This window comes from Carassius auratus, chromosome 22 (assembly GCF_003368295.1).
Source record: "Carassius auratus strain Wakin chromosome 22, ASM336829v1, whole genome shotgun sequence".
Classification (NCBI taxonomy): domain Eukaryota; kingdom Metazoa; phylum Chordata; class Actinopteri; order Cypriniformes; family Cyprinidae; genus Carassius; species Carassius auratus.
Window position 1 is genome coordinate 24,716,986 of NC_039264.1, and position 21,396 is coordinate 24,738,381.

Consider the following 21,396-nt stretch of genomic DNA (forward strand, 5'->3'; position numbering starts at 1 on the left):
GCTGCCATAGATTCCAGACAGCCGTCAGTCTGAAGGTCTGGCTATGCGAGACTACCAAACCCCCAACTGCTTCCCCGGGCGCCGCAGCATAAATGGCAGCCCACTGCTTTAGATGTGTGTTCACTATGTGTGTGTTCAGTGCTGTGTGTGTGTGCACTTTGGATGGGTTAAATGCAGAGCATGAATTCTGGGTTTGGGTTACCATACCTAGCTGAAGCCCCTTTCACACTGCACGTCGGACCCGGCATATTGCCGGAACATTGCCGGGTCGCCTTCTTTGTGAAAGCAACCACGTCCCAGGATTGATTCCGGCATTGAACCCAGGTCGGGGACCTAGTAACATTGCCGGGTTTGACCCGGGACGAGCACTGTGTGAACAAAAGCCAGATCTAATGCCGTGTCGAAGTGATGACGCACGTTATCACGCGACTCTTTGACTGGCTGTTTTGAAGGAAGAATATGTGACAAAAAAATATGTGCAAACTGTAATGAAGCAGAGGTCAGTTTGTTCCTCACTTTCCGTGCTCAGTGTAAGTTATTCTGACTCCACCCAATTTATAGCATAATGTTGATGAACAACACACTGTATTCCCTTTCCTACTAAAATACTAACAATATATGAAGAAAACATAAAACAAGCCATCTCTCAAAAGCCAGTTGATTTATTTCATAGGAACACGTATAAATAAATGTAACAAAATACATTAGGTTGGTAGCTTTTTGCGTTGCACGTACCATAATACTGGTATCCTTCAGGAGAGCACGCTAATGGTGTCGGACTGCACTGTAGAGGCAGAACGATGTGCTGGCTCATGGAGAAATATCCAAACCATTTACTAAAGAGCATTTAGAGCTGATGATCAATGCGACTGCAGCGTGTGCACCGAGCCATTCTAAGAGAGTATATAAACCTCTTTTGACCGTGTACGATACAGATCTGTTTACTCGTCAGCAGCATGGAGAAGGTTTCGTGTTAGAACCCAATGCCAAAGCAATGGAGGAATTGGATGAAACAGAATATTCAGAAGATAGATAAACATCATGTTCATTGTTCTTTTTGCCAAACACATTTAGACTATCCATCATTGCAATTGAACTTTCAGTAAATGAAATATCCTTGTCCTTGATTGCACTACAACTGTGTCGCATGAGGGCAAAAAAAAGTTCCCACGTAGATTTTGCTCATGTCCAAGTTGGTCACGTGAATTCTCCACACGAACCAATGGAAAGTTGACTGGTTTAAAAGTGATTTCTGTTTGAGCTGGACTTTTCTTCTGCGCTCTTTACAATGGACAATGTGCCTGTTTTTCTCAGAAAGTTCAATAATGTGACCACACCTTCAATAGCGTGTTTTTTCAAGGTACCACTGTAAACTAAAGCCCATTCGGACCAAAACAATAACTACAGTGTTTACAGATTTTTTTCGTACCAGCAGCCAATGAGTTTGCTGCTCAACATTCAAATACTCGGCTAGTGCTTGTTGTAGCAGTCGCTACACGCTTCAGAAACCCTCCACCTCCCCCAGCTCCACCTATATAGATCAGCTATGGGTTAATGTTATGCATGTTATTTAAGGGGGTTATTACATGTATGTTATATGAGCAGCGGTGATATTTCCTACATGCTCACAGCTGTCTGTGCATGTATTGACAGTAGCAAGTCACGGTAGAGTAGCAGATCTATTAACACATTAACCTAGCCATGTATATTACCGTGCTAAACTCTCCCAGAGTTGTTATGACTTAACTATACTGCATCCACTGCAACGCGCAATAACATGCTGTTTATTATAAACGTTCACTGCAGTTTTGTCATCGTCCGATTTAAATTCTCACACTATTTAAAGCAGGATGGATTCTGATTGGCTGCCAGTGTTTTTGTCACTCCTCAACTGGAAAGTGATTCCAACAATACTGTTCCTCTGTGTCTTTATCATTATAGTTGTGGACTCTGCTATTTTCATAACTGTAGAATGATTATTATTATTGCTTTTGGTCTGAACAGGCCTTTAGACATAACAGTGGTTACAGGGATGAATTCACCCAAAAAATTAAACTGGATTGTAACAAAATTTATAAAAAAATTCATTTGCTATCTCTAAATAGGGACTGATGAGTGATCATTGCATGGGTCAGTTAAACATAATACTGCCGATTACACGAACCCGTCCCTGACATTTCTGATGTTCTTGTTTATGTGACTGCAACAAAATGTGGTTCTGGTACAGTCTTGTCTTGAGTTAGCGCTGCAGGCGTCTGTGTCTTAGTACACGGATTGAAGCTGTGCTGTTTTGAGTCATTAAACGTGTCACCAGGTCCAGACTGAGTCCTGCCACCTTCTCACCATTCACCTCTAAGATCTCGTCTCCGACCCCGAGCAGCCCTGTGTAGAGCTTCTCCATATTGCTGTCGCCCATTTCTTCAATGTACACCCCTTAAACATAACGCTGGTTAGTCTTAAACTTTCCGACTAAGTCACAAGTGTATGAAAACAAGAGCGGAAGGTCCCTCACCTGAGTCCGGCCTGCCTTTTCCTCGTGAGATGAGAAAGCCGAAGGGGCCGTTGGGGGGTCTGGAGAGCTCCAGCAGGATGGTGCCGTCAGGGAAGGCCTGGGCCACACGTCCCACCGGACGCACCGCACTGGGCCGTCCCACGTCCTCTACACTCAAGGCTCGCTGAAGACCCCTAAAACACACAGATTTATCTACTTAAAAAGACTACAAATTTTAGCGCCAGATTATATGGTGGGTGACTGACTGTATTATATTGAATTATGTCAGTTCTATTTTATTTTACATTTTCTTAGAAAAATGTGAAACCACTAGGCCAAAGCTGTTGAAAAATTCAATATGTTATCTTTTCAATATGTTGCTATGCCATTTCTAATAAGTATTGTGTGATTTGTTATTAAATGATATTTAAATATTTGCTTTTAATTATAATCATATATTTATAAATAATTTAATACATTAAAATGTTATATTAGATACACACACACACACACACACTACCACACAAATAATTATTTTTTATAATATAATAAGATCTCATTTTTGAATAGTATTGTGTAAACAGACAGCCTCAGGTCATTTTATATTTGTTATAAAAGTTATGACATATTTTAAAATATCAATATATCATTATATTTTTAATTCTAATTATACTATATTATATTATATTATATATATATATATATATATATATATATATATATATATATAATACATTTGAAATGTTAGTGTATACGTATTTATCTTATACATTAATATAATATTAATATAATTTTTTTAGAGTACTGTGTAAACAGACAGAACATATAATACAATATAATAAAATGTAATATCTATTTTGTATAGAAACATATCTTAACCTGTGAAGGTTAAATAAACAAGATTAATACATTTTTATAAATAAACCATGTCCAAAATAAATAAATCTCTAAAAATAAATATCACAAGGCACTGTCATATTATTATATTATACTATAAAAGGGCCTTATGACATGAAAAAATATAATATAATATTAAATAATATAATAGTTAATTAATATTACAGAATTGTGTTTTTCAACTGTGAATTTTTGTCCATGGAAGCCAGTCAGATAACAATAGTCCCCAGACGTATCGCAGGGTTTGCTCCTTGTATTTCAGCTGGTATTTTTATCTCCCTCTCTCTCTGTCAGATCCAAGCGAGCAGCCAATAACAGTCCGTCTCTGTAGCGGCTCGCTGCTTTCTTACTGGCTCTGGAGAAAGATGATGCAAGCTGCAGCTTGTCTCCAGTCACTGGGGCTGGAATTCCTCTCTGGCTATCCCTCCTTCACTCAGACACACACACACTCACACACACACACACACACTATTGAATCACAACGCCGGCGACAAACACACTATCTGGCACTGTGAACAACCCAAACACACACACTTACAAAGACAGCATCTAATAACACACGCAAGAAGCTGAATATAGCAGCAGCAGCAGCATGTAGACGGGTGATCATTCCCTGCATGTCTTTCTTTGGCAGACACACACCCCTCTATTTTTATCTTCCCTTCCTCCCTCCCTCTCTCCCTCTTTTTCTTGCTGCTGCTGACCTAGTCAATGGAAAATACTTATCCTGTTGCACAACACGACAGCTGTCTGAGCATTACAGGAACACGATGCATGCTCCGCAGAGCAGGCCATGCTTCCAGCTGCCATCCTTCATAACACCGAAAGGTTACAAATAAACTGATTTATTGAGATCAAGGGCTGTGCACTGTGTACCGTTTATTTTGACATAAGTCAATGACAAGACAAGAAAAGCAGGCAGGATGCTTATAAAGTATATTTTATAGCATATTTTTGTTATATATAATATAGCATTAAAAACAATATTCATGACTCAAATTATGGTATTTATAAAAATGTGAACGTTTAAAAAATCCATGACAATAATACTTATTATATAAGTAAATACATTAATATATATTATATATGCATTTACTTTTATAATATTTACAATAGTCATAACATTTCTGATATTTGCTGTAAATGCATGTGAGTGTGTATGTGTGTATATATAGTTTGGAGTAATTGCTGTACCTGGTTAATACTGGACTACAGGGCTGTTCTCCTGGAGTGTATGCAGAGGAACGGTCTGTTTTCTTTCTGGGGATTTGTAGGTTTTGAGCGGATGAAGATCTTCTCAGCTGGAGAAATGGAGAACCCTAGTGGTGAGAAATGGCACAGTCAGTGCTGATATAAAATAAAAAATACCATACTGACACATCCATGTAATCTACTGTATCTCTCTGATTGCACTTAATACCCATTCATAAGATTCATGAAATCTAGATGTGTTTTGAGAGACGTCTGAAGGATTTATTTTATAGATGCTAACCAGCCGTAGAGTCTGCAGCGAGGGGGCTTTCTTCAGCTGGTGGTGGTGTCTGTGTGTGGGGCTGGGGGAGGTGGAGGGGGAAGTCGGCCGAGGGTTTTGGTTCAGGTTTGAGTTTGGTTTGGGGTGCAGGCTGAGCTGATCCATGCTGTTGGATCGTCCTTTTCCCAGCAACCCCACGCTGTTCAGCCCCATGGCGGAGAAGAACCGCCGCAGGGAGAGTTTGGGTCGACCCTCTCGCTGCTCTGCATCCGTCCCCGCTCTGAAAAACATTATTTTCAGGTTATTTCAGGGCCTTTTCTTTGCTATTTTAATCTCCACATTGACAATATAACATGGCTAAATAAATAAATAATACTTTTAATAATTAAACCTTTTTGATGTACTTTAGCAGTTTATTTTTAATTTTTTTGTCATTTCATTAATTTTATTTCATGGCACAATTTAGATTTTGTGATGCTGTCAAACTATTAATCGCATCCAAAATAAAAGTTTTTGTTTACAGAATATATGTATGTGTGCTTTGTTTATTTATTTTATATATATATATATATATATATATATATATATATATATATATATATACATTCAGAATATTTTGAAAATATTTATATGTATTTACATTTATGTATTTATATTTTATATTATATATAAATACATTTAATATATGAACAACAGATTTGTCTTAAATATATACATGCAAGTGTTTGTATTTATATATACATAATAAATATACACAGTACACACATATATTATGTAAAAAAAAAAACTTTTATTTTGGATGTGATTAATCGTTTGACCATACTCTCTCTCTCTCTCTCTCTCTCTCTCTCTCTCTCTCTCTCTCTATATATATATATTACAGCAATTTTGATTTTGTGAGGTCTGTAAAAATGTTAATGCAATTCTGATTCTCAGTCAGTAGGTGTCAGTGTTGTAGTAGACAATCATGTAGTCATAAGGAAGCCTGGCCCACATCTCCTCTGACCTACTTTGAGTCTTAAGAGCCAAACCAATCCTTATAATTGTGGCCCCCGTTAATTACATTCTTCAGAGAAAGGATTGTACATTTTAGTACAGGATCTGGTTTGTTTAAGTGCTTACCAAAAAAAGGGAGAATACGGTAGATATGGGTATGAACTAGGGGTGGCACGGTTCAACTTTTTCACGGTTCGGTTTGTTTCAAGGTTTTAGAGTCACAGTTTTCGGTATAGTTCAGTATTTCCTATGTTTATGGAAAAAAAAGAAGAATATTTTATCCAACTACAAGCAACAGCACAAATAAATATAATAGAGTAAAGATACAAACAATAAACAGTGATTTTCAGTTTAGGTGGGTCTAGCATAAGTTTTTAAGTACATAAATTGAATAAAGTAATCAAATGTAAAACAGTATTGCATATTGGACTGTATAAATTAAAGATTAATCTTTATTAGAGTTACAAAAGCGTTTTAATCAAGAGCAGTGAGTGATTTCTTTGTTGTTGCGGTTCGATTAATATAAAGACTGTCACTTTAAGAGAATGCACTGATACAGTGGCCTGCGTTCAGCCGGCTATGTCCGCTGTAGGATACTTACCAAGACGGGCATTTTGACATAATTTTTGTGTGAATTTGTCCATTTAAACACAATACGTAAGAGAGAGCTAATATTTTCGCGCGTTCCGAGGCGCGGGTTTGCGCGCATGCACTAATCTTCTCACTGCGCGCGCGAGCTCGTGTCCTTTGGCTATTAAATGTTTAAACTGACAACGCTTAAATGAGTTTAGTTTAAACACATATTAACGTGTGATGTTCAGGTCTCATCTGTGCGCGCGCGCTATCAGCACCCGGGTGGTGACGTAATAAATGACAGCTCATATTCCAGCAGTAGGAGACCGGGGATGGTTGTAACACTTTTTTCTTCAACGCCTAAAATTACCTTTTTCTTTTGGCTACAAGTCTAAAATTTCTAGGCAAAGTACCCACATGTTTATACTACAAATGGCAACAATTTAAATGTATTCAACTATATCACAGACTTTGTGAGATGATGACAAATACAAGGTGGTCCTTTGTTACAACCTACCCCACTACTGGGGTAGGTTGTAACACATACTGGGGTAAGTTGTAACAGGTAGACAAAATATACAAAAACTAAGGGTACTCCAAGTGATTTGACACAAAAACAGTTTTATTTTAAATGAATGACTGCAACAATAAATATGTGTGAATATGGGGAGTGTATGAGCATATTGTGTGTTTTTGTGCATGTGTGCCTTTGTGTGTGTGTATGTCTGTACGTGCACATTCATGTGTGTGTGTGTGTGTGTGTGTTCTTGTTTTTGTGTCATATCAGGACACAACTCTGTATAAATGATATGGGTATGACACAGGTATTACAAGGAGAGGGTGACTTATGAGGACATAACCCATGTCCCCATTTTTTAAAACACTTATAAATCACACAGAAAGAGTTTTTTTGAGAAAGTAAAAATGCTCAAAGTTTCCTGTGAGGCTTAGGGTTAGGTGTAGGGTTGGTGAAGGGCCATAGAATATACAGTTTGTACAGTATAAAAACCATTACGCCTATGGGATGTCCCCACTTTTCACAAAATGTGTGTGTGTGTGTTTGTGTGTGTGTGTGAGCAAATTAACAGACGTATGTTTATCCCCACTCCAGAGAATGAACAAATGAAATGCATTCTTTACCAGTCACAAGTTCTAGTAATTCTGTAGAATTGTTAAAATCACAAAAATGTTCTTGGTTGTATGTAAGGGGATGGTTGTAACACTTTCAAAACACGTGTTACAACCTACCCCTTCACTGTCACCCATTGTTTAGCAAGCTGTATTAGCATGGTGCTTTGAAATTGGCAGAAGGTTGATACACCATTCTTTACTAGAGAAACTACAGTTTGACCTGATATAACTCATACAACATTATCTACAACGGTAGAAGTACTAAACAAAATATTATCTTGTTAATTTTTTTTACTTTCTGACCTCAGAATTAGATTTTCTGCTGTAGCTTAAGGAGAGATAGCAACACAGACTGAAAAACCTCCATGTGGGATTGTAAAGGAAGCCTGATTAAACTGAAATTGTCACATGACTCCTATCTTGCCCCTGATTCATGGAATTGGTAGTGTTACAACTCTCCCCGTGTTACAACCATCCCCGGTCTCCCCTAATTCACATTGATCAAGAGTGAATGTTTTTTTAATTTTTTTTTCTCATCGCTATTGTTGTAATGTCTGGGAATCCAGAATGCGCATCCATCAGCAGAAACACATATTAGTTGAACCCAGTTTGTTTTACGTGATATTTATAGCAAACCAGCAAACCAAACAGATGCTTTGTCAGATTTACGTTGAACCGCTGTCCCAGCGCGTGCCGAACCGTGTGGGGTGAACCGAACGGTTCAGATTTTTTTCAGCGAACCGTGCCAGCCCTAGTACGAACATAGCATATTCATTATTTCCACCCTCTCTTTCTTTCCCTCTTTACTCACTGTGAGAAGTTTGGGCTAGTTGCCCTGTGATGCACTGGTCTGATTGGTCCTCTGATGTGTCCGTCATTGAGACAAGCCTGGGTTGATTCAGCACTGCTGGATGCTGCATCAGATCCCAGCTGTCCCGTACTCTGCTGCTGGTCCACATCTAGCGAAGAATAGAAAGCATGGCTGTGCGTATTATAGGATAATAGATGAAACTGAAGATGAATCTTGATAAGGTGTAAACTGAATATGTTAATATGTTAACAATATAACATTATGTAGCTGAAAAGCAAGTGAGAAAATGCTTTTCCAAGTAGCGTCACACAGGATGGAAAACTGTTGAAGGAGAAAGGAGAGAGAGTAGCTGCTGATCGCACTAGCGACCGGCCCACTGTGGGATTACTCCGACAGGACAGTGTGGATCTGCTGATCTGGACAATCCCCAGTGGGACAGGAACGCAGTGAAGAGAAACGCACATGTGCTCACCCAGAGGTGTCACCTTGCTGACTGGAGCAGGGCTCAGAGGTCTACCTGGAAGTGCGGCTTGATTCTGGGAAAAGCTTTGATTCATTTTTTTAGATTAGATTAGGTAAGCGTGCGATTGAAATCTAACCTTCACAGTGCTAAATATTAGCTTTGTCCTTTGCAGTGTGCTCAACTATGTATTAAAAAAGGGAAAGTTCTATTAGGTTGGACACTTGTGGTACACAACAGCAGCTAGTGCTTTACAAATTGCAGACTTTATGCCATTGTTCATTGTCAAGGCAAACTCCTTTTTTGCTAAGTGACTAAAGCTGAGTGCTAGTCACCAGAAGGGTTTTCAGGCAATCACCAATGTGCTCAATCTATGCACTTAACAGTGTTTGTTTTGGGGGATTGTCTCAGGGGGTGTCTAATTCTGCTCCTGCAGAGTTTAGCTTTAACCCTACTTAAACACACTTGAACCAGCCAATCAAGGTCTTTTAGGCTTGCTAGAAACATCCAGGCTGGATGGTATGTTGGACTTAAAAGTTACCCACCATATTTATTTGAAAATCTATCCATGGCATATTTAATTCCCATTTGAGTGGTGGCCCTTATGTGTCCAAAATTGTTCAAAAAGACTTTATGACAAGGTTTTCATACTTAAAAGCTGTGACTGTAAGAGTGAGCAGCTCCGTTGGACTGAACACTAACTAAGGGGGGCGGGGCTTACCGATAGCTCAATTACTATTAGCCATTGTAGTTAAACTAACCTGTTAGCCTTTCTTCCCCTCGTATGGGTGAGTTTCGAGCACACAGAACTGGGCTCGTCCTGAGTATGGGTACAGGGGTGACCCCTGCAGATCTGTCCTCCCAGTAACCCAGTCCAGAGGAAGCCTGTTCCTGAAGATAGCTCTCCACAGCGCCCCCTGCCTCTGTGGAGTCCAGGTGGTACTCCGGGGAAGACATGAGTGTGACGGTCCGCTGACCATTAGAGCGGTTCTTTGAGCTGGATTTTAGGGCTGATTTTTTCGGTTGGAGAGGCGGAGGGGTTGGCTGAGGAAGCAGGGACATTGATGGTTCTCCTTTGGGCGGCAATGGAGGTGCTATAGTTCCCTTGGTGGATGTGGGGCAGCACCCGGCTGGGATTCTCTGTCCAGGGGGATCCATGGCATAGGGGTTGAGTGGCAATACTAGTCCATTCGAAAGGCTCATTTGAGTTCCACTGTTGCAGTCCGGGGGTGTTGGAGCCCTCAGGCCATTGACGTACAAGGGTTCCTGCTTGCTCTCTTGTTTCCGGACCTTCTTCTTTAGCTTCTGGAATGTGCCTCTACCGCTCACGTTATCCGCAGGAATGCAGTGCGTTCCATCGCTGTGGACGATAGCGGGACTCGTCCCAATGTACGTCTCCTTAATCTGTTCGATCCGGACAAGCCGGTTGGGAAGGGTGGGAGCAACCCAACATGGTATCTTCTTCCCTTCGACTTCCCCATTAGGTAAAGACAGAGTATTTGAGTTCAAGCTAGGCCCGTGAGGTTTATTTAGAAAGGTCCCGCAAGAGTTGCACTGCCTGTTTGCTGTTTCTTTGCCATTCAACAAACTCTTCTTGGCTTTTGGCTTCCAGAATATTGAATCATTCGAGCCATGTCCTGTCTCTTCCTGTCCATTGATGTAAGACGACAAGGTGGGTTTGGACACCAGCAGCCCCTGCGCTCTTTCCCCAGCCCTGCGCCGCTGGCGTAGCCGCTCCAGGTAGCGCACCTCAGCTTCCTTCTCTGATTCGTCTTCGAAACGCACACGGGTTGGGGACTGTCCGAGTCTCCGGCGGGTTCCACCTGCCGAGTCGCCGCTGGAGGAGTCACTAAGGTTTCCAGAGACCACCGCCACGCCCTCCTTCCCCGCAAGAGGAGCCTGGTGTAAGGGTACACCAACCCAGGACAACAGCTCCCTGTACACACATGCACATATATGAAATGAGTTGCATTCCTGAGCACTTAGTTAGAAACGGATGCATGCCAAAGCAACTGGCAGACTATCTCTCAGCATGAAGACATGGACAAATTCCTGAGGAAAATTCCCTTCTTCTTTGGCTCCTCTGTGCACATTCCTGACATGCTTCTTTACTCCTTTAAGAAAGGTTGTTTTTAGTATGCCAAGCATTTCGATTTTGTTAAACATGAGCTTGTGTAAAACCAAAACTAGTACCTTTAAATAACCCCTGCTTGCTTCAAGTGCAGGGATCGTAATCTACAGGTGTATTAAAGTGCACCTGGAGTTTTATGCCCATTACTCTTCTGAAACCTATGGGACTTTACAGCTGCGAGTTTGTCTTAAACATTCGATCTCAAGAGAGGCAGTTAAGTGTTAAGTTTAACCAGAGCAAGCTGACAGCAGTGTGCTCAACATCACTGAGCTGTTTTCCCCAAAAGGGAGAAGCAGGGAGGGAATTAGGGAGAAGGAAATTAACAGCTGGCAGACATGACAGGTGTAGCAGAGCGCCACGGCTCAGAGAAGCACCCATTAAATAAAAAGGGAGAATTTTAATCTGTCAGTCACTAATTCACTCATTTATTCAGTTTTTTATCTGAGCCAGAACATTTAATTTAATTTAATTTAATTTAATTTAATTTAATTTAATTTAATTTAATTTAATTTAATTTAATTTAATTTAATTTAATTTAATTTAATTTAAAAACTAAATCCAAAAAAAGTACACAAATTCATGAAAAGTATTTTTATTGATACATTTTTTATTAACTATTACTTTTATTAATTTAATTTTTAAATATCACTTTTAGCATTCATATATATATATATATTTGTATATTATATATACATATATATATATATATATATATATATATATATATATATATATATAAACCATCTCTGTTCTCAGTGTGTGTCAGGTTTTGTTGTGACATTTTCAATTGCCCTAATCTGTTCCGGATGCTGCCATGCAATGCACGCCGCTTGTCTTCATACCAAACAAGGAGACAGGCGTTTGGGGCGGCTCGCCCATCTGTCTTTGTGTGAAAGTGCTGAGGTAGAGAACAGAGCACTGGACGGGGAAGTGGGATTTAGAGCCACCGGCCGCGTGTACACATTGTAAACTAATTCAGGTAGTCTTATATAACAGAAGAGTTTGGAGGAGGACGTTTAAATTCAGACTACCATTAGCTTCCTGCTGTTTCACAGCTAGCACTGAATGTGTATCTTTCTTTTCTTTGATACTAGACTTATTCTACAATACTTGTATATCATTTTCATACAAATACATAGAAGTTACAACCTTATTTCATGTCTTTATATAATATGCCAGACTGAAACAGAAAACAGCACCTGTTGCTTCTGAAAAGAGATTTGACAAACACTTCCCCCCTTCCCTTTTATGATCTGCCTGTCTCCAAACTATTCTAAAGACTATTCAGTCCAGCACCTGATAATACAGTTTAAGATCTACACCCCCAACACAAATCCTCAAGAGTGAGCAGGACGAAGGCTTCCTTGTTTTGATATGAAAAGAGTCGTGTATAGTCACCCTCCCTTCCCATGGTGCCTAAGCCTCAAAACCCCAACCTCCCCCACCAGCCGAAACCCCAACAAGCCAAGGCCTAGAGAGAAAGAGAGCTGGAAAACTTACGGGTTGTCCCTCTGGACGGGTAGGATGGTGTGGTCGGCTTTGAGAGGGTTGGACCGGGCCTTCATACGCGCTCTCTCCAGCAGTCGTTTGGCCTGCTCGTGGCGAGGGCTCAGCGGAAGGTCGTCGCCCGACACAAAGGCCCTGTGGGCCGGCCAGAGAGAGACAGAGAGAGAGACAGAGAAAGAAACACGTCAGCTCCTGTGCAGTGTGGGGATTAAGTGGAGCAGGCCGTCATCACTAATTAAGCTGACGGACGCTGAGTGTGTGTGGGGTTTGTACCTGATTATGATGCACTAGATGGACTTATGCATATGTTTACATGATCAAAGGCTTGAATATTACTCTAAAACAGGAATACGGTGATACCAAGACATAAAAGTCCTTACGAAATCAGAATAAATCAGAATGTGTGAGTTATTATCAGGAACTGCTATACTTCTATTTAAAAGTACTGATATTATTCAAAGAACCCTTAGTTTAATATGTAATAAATTTAAGTCTGTTGAGTGTGTAATGTAAAATATTCTTAATAATAATTAAAAAATGGATATATATTTGTTTTTCATGAAACTTTCAGCCAAGTTTGTTACTGACGCTAATTCACATATTTATTTTGAATCCAAGCAAAAACATGGATATAGCTACTGTGTAATATTTTTTTTGTTTGCCTAATTAAATTATCTTTAATTAAACTCAAAACTAAATACATCATGAATTTGCGAAACCGATATACTCATTTATGTAAAATAAAACCATGAAATGAATTAGAAATATTAAAATTAATTGTAATATTTTTTTTGAGTAGCAAATGTTGTTGTCGGACACTAATTCACAAATTATTTTTAAGTAAAAATATGGATATAATAGTTCTTTATAGTTCTTAAAAGCCTCTAGTTTTGTTCATATATCTTTTCTTTGGATTTTTAAAACTAAATAGACCTAGTACATTCATTTATGTAAAAATAAATCCATAAAAATGCTTTTGAAATCATAATAATTCAGAAGGCATGATTAGGGAAATCACAGGCAGCTGAACTAAGTCTCATTACTACATAACTTTAACTGTGTTTAGTGTGTGCTTACAAAAAACTTAAATAATTTTAAAATTAATATTGTTTTTTTCAAATTAGAAGACAATTTGTCGCCTGTCTGACACTAATTCACTATTTTAAGTAAAAATATAGATATACTATTTATTTATTTTTTGTGTTTTATGATTTTTTGGATTATTAAAACGATATTCACCAAGTACACTAATTTATGAAAAAATGAACCCATACAAATGCTTATGAAATCATCATAAATACGAATGCACAAGTCATTATCAGGAAACGCTATACTGCAGGACTTACCACTGATAGAAATCAGAGACAATTGAACTTGGCATTATTATCTTTCAACGTTAACTATATTTAGTGTATAATGTAACAAAATTATGTAAAATAATACCAAAGAAAATCACATTTCTTTCTTCAAATTAGTATCCAATTTAGTTGTCTGTCTCAGACTAAAAATATGGATAGACTAGTTATTTATCTTTGTTTATTTATTTATTTATTAGGATTAAAAAAAATTTTTTTTACTTAATACATCAAGCATGCTAACTGGGGGGGGGGGTGTAAACCATAAAAGGGTTTATGGAAACCATCATAAATCAGATGTAATGTAAAAAAATTATAATAATAATAAAAATTATGTTTATTATCAAACATGATTTCATGCCTCAGTTCATCATCATTTAAATGTGTTTTATATCGTTTTTATAGAACACATTTTAAAAACAAATCTACATAAATATCACGATTATACTGTTAATGTACAGTTTTTCCTAATGTTCTTAAAGACACACACATATATCTGACAAAGACCCATTTGTCTGGTTTTTTCTTTTAAGAATTTGTGGCATCTTTATTAGTCCGGAGAAAAAAGCTGAGCGATTTCCTTTGTTATTCAGCTCTTAGGTGGAGTTTAAAGGAGCGGCAGGAAGAGCCGATGATATGATCTCGTTCCTCAGCTTATGAAAAGCATCAGCAGCTGTTTTCTCCAGAGCTCACATTACACTTTTTTTGTATGTTCAACGTTCATGAAGTTATTATTTTTTTTTTTAGGAGGAATTAAGGAACACTACTTCTGAGAGTCTCAGGAAGCTGAAATGAGACATGAGAAGCTCGATACACATGCTGCGTGTAACATGAGAGCATCAGTCTGTGCTGCTCACTTTTGGCTGTGTTCACTTCCTTGGAGAGAAATCCCAGAATCCCAATCACTCTCATTCAGGCCACAGATACCTAAAAAAACAGACACAAAGACAGATTACACGGCTTATGATCTCCCTAATTAATACTGACTTAATATAGAACTGTGTTTGCCTGACAGCTAAAAGCCAGCTGTTTATCTCACTTGACAAGGCCATCATGTTTGAGTCAAATCTGGAGCTTCAAAAGTGGGGAACATCACACTGTCTCTGTTTTCCCATCTCCTAGCCTTTATCACTGTTAGTCGGAGTTGTTTTTCATCAGTGTAATTCTCATTCTTATCCCTCTGTCCCCTCATATCTGGATTATCCAGCTCTCTCGTCTATATGACCTCTGCTTCATTAGGGAGGTCATGTGTGATCATTGCGTGTAATCCATAAACGTGCTAAAGGAGACAATGTCATCTCATCAGACATGTGCTAATGGCATTTAACACCTGTCTGATAACTCCGGATTAGCGCTGCTACGCTTTATTACAATGACAATTACATCTCAACTAATATATATAAATATAGTTATTCATGTTTACATGTTTTTTTTTTAAGAGCTGTTTTTTTAATGTAATTCATATAAATCATGTGGTGTCCATATCCAATAACAATTAATAACTCACACATCTTAATCAAGATTATTTGTTATACAAAATAAAAATAAATAATAATAAACTGAGTAATTCCACGGTGCTTGGGCCCTAATAAAATATTTAAAATAATACAAATAATGAAAGAATAAAATAATGAATCAATAAAAACAACTTAAAATTATTATTACGTTATAAATTATATATTTTTCATAAATATTGTTAATTATTTTATTTTTTTTGGAGTCACACCACTTGACATCTTACAGCCTGGACTTACTTTAAAAAAAAAAAGGTCCAACTTAAGAGTTTACACACAGTCATGAGGCTCTGTAGGGGTCCTCTGTGATGTCACTTCCTGTTTTATGCTTTGGTTTATTTCTGCATGTTGGTTGGAGCTTTTTCATTTATTTTGTAATTTCATAAATGAAAATTTCAAACCTTTTTCATTTATTGTATTTACGTAATGAGTCAATATGTTTTGTAAAAACAAAAGAAAAATGTGATTAATAAGTGATTTAGTGGAAAAAGTGTTCAATAATACAAAAATTGAATAAATAATTACGTTTTTTTTAATGTAATAGTTATTCATATTTTTACAGACTTTTTCTTCATTGTTATATTTAAGTACAGTCATACATCCCCCAAAAAATATCCATATGTAATATAATTCGGAAACATTAAACGTTTTCATCATAGAAGAGGTGTGTTAAAGGCATTGCAAGTCTGAATGGCATCTTATATATATATATACATGTATGTGTGTATATATATATATATATATATATATATATATATATATATATATATATATATATATATATATATATATATATAAATGCCATGTCATTGATCCACTGTAATTACCTCTACCATCATTGTGTATCGGGTCTTCTATCCTTTGTCCTGGCACATGGTCTTTGTTCTGGGCTTTCTGTAGCATCTGTTTGAGAAGACCTCGGTTCATCTCGACCCTCTCGGCCAGGGACGGTGAGCTTCCACTGCTGCACATGCTTTCCAAGCTGTCGGCCCGCCAGAGTCCACACTGTCCCAACTCAACGTGACTGTACCTGCGTAGATGACTCTCCAGGCTGTCAGACCTTTGCAGTTCCCTTGGAAACTTGTGCCCCATTTTGTGTCCCATGGTTCCTGTATTTGGTCCATCTTTCCCCACAGGAACGTTCCCATTTAGAACCGGCATCTCCGGTCTCATGGACCTCCAGAAACACTTTGGAGGCATCCATGGTTTGTCAGATGGAGAAGCATCGTGTTGAGCCCTGCAAGCATCGTTCGAGAGGTTCTCCAGGCTTGCTCCTTCTCCAAGGCCACGTGGAATTGCCAGCAAATTTTCTGAAGAAATGGGATCGTACTTAAATCCTACCTGAGGCTTGGGATCTCCGGCAGTGAACATCAGGGGCTTGCGAGGTTCCCCGTCTTCATCGCTGCTGCTGGAGCCCCAAGCATCCGTGAGGGCGTATCCCAGGATGAAGGTCCCGGGAACCACTCGTAAGTCCTGGTTCTCATTTCTAGGTTCTTTCCAGGCAACTCTGCGCTCGGAGAGAGACTTGACCTTGGACTGCAGCGCAGATACAGCAGAGCCTTGAGTTTGCTGATTAGACGGTGAGGACGGGGTGGAGGAAAGACACTCGTCCTCTGGCTCCCTGAGGTGGATGTCAGTGTTTTGGGAGGTAGCAGGCAGTGGTTCAGTATCTTCAGAGGTCACCGCGACCTCCATGATTGAATCAGAGTGTCAGTGGAGCATTATGGTGGCTAAAGGGGATGGAAAGAGACAAGTTAGGTCTCACTCACTAGTAACGATTAATCACGATTAATCGCATCCAAAACAAAAGTTTTCATTTACATAATATATCTGTGTGCACTGTGTATATTTATTATGTAAATGTCAATACACACACATACACATAAACAAAAACTCGTATTTTGGATGCGATTAATCACGATTAATCGTTTGACAGCAATAAAAATAAGACTCCTTGGGTGTAAAAACTTAGTGATAGATTTCGTATTTTTAAAGTGACATTTATCATGGATTGAGGGAAATACTTGTGTGCAGACAGGCCTTCATTAGGCAGTATCACTTACAGCATGATATACTGTATTTGGCATTTTAAACTGTCTTTTTGATGCCATTAGTAACCACAGAGGTTTTAACTGTCCTCAGACCAGTGGAAAGCATGCCATTCCCTTCACTGAATTTTTAGATAAATCACATTTTTGTTGACAAGGAGACTTTTGCATCTGTCATTCTTTCCAAACAGCTTTGGTCCAGGACTTGACCACAGATTCTAAAAAAAAAAGTATTTTAGTCACAAACAACTGCTAGTATGTCATTGTGGCATTGAAACTGGAACTTCCCAAGGCTGAGGGAAAGTAATAATGAATATTTTAGTGTAACACATAAGTTTTATATGCTCTACTAACTACTAACGCCACTGATGTAGAACAAATAGTTTCGCAAGTAACCGATACAACACGCTAACCTGTTCTGAGAATAATGTAGGGCTTGGTGACACATTATTCCACTTTTAGCTTTCGGCTTAACACCACTTTCCTGCTTTTAAACCTCCAGTCATCGTCTCACAAAGCACAATGACATCAAACTAACATCTGAATGCTCTTAACTTTTAATTACTATACTACGGTGCAGTCGGGTCATGTTGTAAACTTAGCATCTGACAGCCATTATTTAGACAAGAATAGAAAAGTAAGTTTCCTCGGAGGTAAGTTCACAAACGAGTGAGTTTTCTGGAAGATGAATTTGATTTAATTAGTCCTCTCTTAATTAGGACACCTTCCTGGTGCTCCAGGTACTTTATGCTTGGATAAACAGACATTATTCCATCTGGACACACACCAAAAAAGAAAAAAATTCCCCAAAATTGTAATCACTTTTTAAAACATTAACATGATTTTAAATGATGATGATTTTCTTCCTTATTTTTTTTTATAAATAAAATAATTATGCTCAAAACCAGCACTTTAGAAGTTTCCATGATTTTGTTCCATGACTTTTTAGAGTAAATAAATGAACAAAAATATGCTCACAGAGGGCACTTCCTAGCTAATTAAATAACACAGAGTCAAGCGTACAAATAAATAGTATTCAGAAGTATTCACTACAGGAATCCCAATGATTATCGATCATTTATGTGACTTTTCCAGGCCTGTAAATCCTTATATTTCCATTATTATATTATATTCCATTATATTCTTTCCATGTGCATGCTTTTTATTCCAGTGCAATCTGTTGTTGATGAGAAAACCACAGGAAATGAGACCATTTCAGAGGAACGAGTAAGTGAAAGTCCTACATGACATGTCTTACACTGAGCTCAGTGGATTTCTACAGTTCAGCCTAAAATCACTACTACCCCATCTGCTGCTGGTGTGACCCCCAAACACACACACGGGGCCCAGGGTCACCAACACTCATCCGGGGGGCCACTTCTCTCCTCTGACTTGTATTTAACACTGGAGCTAACAGAAGCATGGCTCAACACAACAAGATGCAATGACTCGCGCACAGCTGGCCATGAAAGCTGGACAAACAACTTTAAAAAGATCCCAAAAGCAGTCAATCTGACAGAAGTACAGAAAAAACATCTTACCTCCTTCTTCCCTCTGCTGTTTGCTCTCCACAGCAGCCACATGCGCACTTATAAAGTCATTTCAAGATTTATAAAATCATATTCGAGTCAGCAAAAACACAAGTTGCCAGACAAATCCCATCTTGCTCTAGTTTCTGCTTTGTTTTCAGTTTTGAGCGTCCCAAATCTTCTCTCTTTCTTCCTCCAGCTGTTCTGGTCAGCTCGAGTGTGCTCGGCACACTCCCACTTCAGATTTGGACTCCTAAACAGCTGCGTCTGGCTACAGTTCACTCGCGTTACAGAAACTCAACCACTTGCTGAACGATCGCTACGTTGCTATAGAGACAAGTCGTGACCACCTTTGAGAAAAACTGACCTGTGAGACGTTCCTATTGGTGGAGCGGCCCGCGTAGCTCCGCCCCCGAGGGGGTGGGAGTGGCGTAATTCTAAACTAGAATTTGGGTGAAAAATTGATGGAAGAATTCTGAAGTGCAGAGGAGAGGAAGTTCACATATGATATTCCAGCTGCCAAGGAATTTCCTTTGTTAATTCGCGCGCGTCTTTGTGATTATTATTCTATTTAACGTCACGTCGTGAGAGCTTTTGGCGTCTGGTTTGATTTGTATTTTTTATTTTTTTACCAACAGACGTCACTTAGACTTATACATATACGTGGTTATTTTTCTTGAATCCCTGATCTGAGGTCAGTTTCTGAAGCACAGCCAGCTGTAATAGAGAGCACTGGGCTTGGTCTTGAACTTCATGCAGAGTTGGGTCCAAGCACGCATAAACTGCAGGACACACAATGAATAGTCCTTCTTCTTCTTCATGCATTCCTCTGACACTGACCCAGCCCTGCGAGGAGGAGGACTGTTATATGAGCAGATACGCTCACAACCATTGCTGCTGCTCTAAACAGAAGTCATTAAGCGAGTTTTGAAACGTTCTGTCACAGTCTCACATTGCTTGTAAATAGGTTTCATTTTAATCAAACAGCTGCAGAGAGGAGGAGGGATGCTGAAGAGAGTCAAGACCAACTAATCTATCTATCTATCTATCTATCTATCTATCTATCTATCTATCTATCTATCTATCTATCTATCTATCTATCTATCTATCTATCTATCCATCCATCCATCCATCCATCCATCCATCCATCCATCCATTTAATGACATTTTGAAATGTACAATTATTTTAATGTAATATTGTGTGCATATAAAATATGTCAAATATGTAAATGACTCACATAAAATAGATATTATTCTCATTATATATTATAAATATATTATTACATAAAACCATATATATATGAAATCAAATATTATAAACAGTATAATATATGTGTGTGCATAGATATAGATATGTACGCTATAAATATAGAATTTTTTTAATTTACAAATGAATATATAATGTAATAATAAATAATATAGTAAAAATAGAGTATATCTTTTTATATGAGTCATTTTTTTATTTAAAAAATATTTACAATAAATATATTAAGTTATTACTTTTTATTTTATAATATTTTTGTATCATTGTAAAATGTAAACAATTCAAAATTGTAATGTATTAGTATATAATATGACAATAAATAATAAATATTTATAGTTTATACAACATATTTATAGTATAGAAGTTTAAGTTAATTTAAGTATATTACATAAATACTATGAAATATCAATAGGCTACATTATATATATATATATATATATATATATATATATATATATATATATATATGATCATAATTATAATGTGTGTGTATACAATTTAAAATTTAAATGTAGAAAATTGATACATTCAAAAATTTTGAATATGAATGATTTGTGTATGTATCTTTTTTATGTAGTTTTATATACGATTAACAACTATTACAAACTCAACATTTTGCAGATCTACAGAATACTGTAAAAACAAAAACTCATTTAACAGCACAAACTCTAATGTAAACTTCATCGACACTTACCTGTCAGTCACTGATGTCAAATGCATAGCTCACCATCATAGTATCCAGGAAAAAACAAACAAAGAAAAAAACATTTGATCATACTTCCTCCAGGGCAATATATTCTCGTCTAGATGAAGTTTGCAGGGGCTCTGTTTTGAGTTCACAAGTTCTCCCCACACATTAGCCCGGTGGAGGCACACAATTGGTTCGGTCGGTTAATCTGCCCAAAGATTAAGACAAAACAAAATCCCCAGCAGCCAACCACTGGCGAGACATTGTTGCGTAAATCACTTCAATCTGGCCCCCACGAGCCTCCCCAGTATGAGTCAATGAGGCTCAGATGAGATTATTTTTTCACCAGCACTGAACGAGCTCAGCTGTAGCTGCCCTGCTCTGATCCCAGCAGTGGAAGTGGACACTGTCTACAGGTTACAGGACAGGATCACATTCTCTGAAGAGTCCATCTAAAGAAGTGCCACTATTTGAACCATATTATTACTGTAACCTTGACCCTCTGAATGTTAAACTGGATCTGAAAGTGGT

The 21,396-nt window shown here is 38.1% G+C and overlaps 1 protein-coding gene across 3 annotated transcripts; it reads right to left on the reverse strand.

The window, feature by feature from the left end:
- Positions 1-643: 643 nt before the first annotated feature.
- Positions 644-21,128, reverse strand: LOC113040117 (uncharacterized protein KIAA1614-like). Of its 3 annotated transcripts, none has more exons than XM_026198383.1 (10): positions 20,872-21,128; positions 16,164-17,066; positions 14,680-14,749; positions 12,462-12,602; positions 9,592-10,766; positions 8,371-8,518; positions 4,881-5,139; positions 4,583-4,707; positions 2,513-2,685; positions 644-2,433 (listed from the first exon to the last, which is right to left on the reverse strand). In XM_026198383.1, the coding sequence occupies exons 2-10, from the start codon at positions 17,029-17,031 to the stop codon at positions 2,240-2,242; spliced, it is 3,153 nt and encodes a 1,050-aa protein (XP_026054168.1). In that variant the 5' UTR covers positions 17,032-17,066; positions 20,872-21,128; the 3' UTR covers positions 644-2,239. The 3 variants fall into 3 exon arrangements, with proteins under 3 accessions (XP_026054168.1, XP_026054167.1, XP_026054169.1); XM_026198382.1 differs by lacking the exon at positions 20,872-21,128 and adding an exon at positions 18,926-19,659; XM_026198384.1 differs by lacking the exon at positions 20,872-21,128 and having other exon boundaries at positions 16,164-16,573; positions 16,678-16,787.
- Positions 21,129-21,396: the final 268 nt, after the last annotated feature.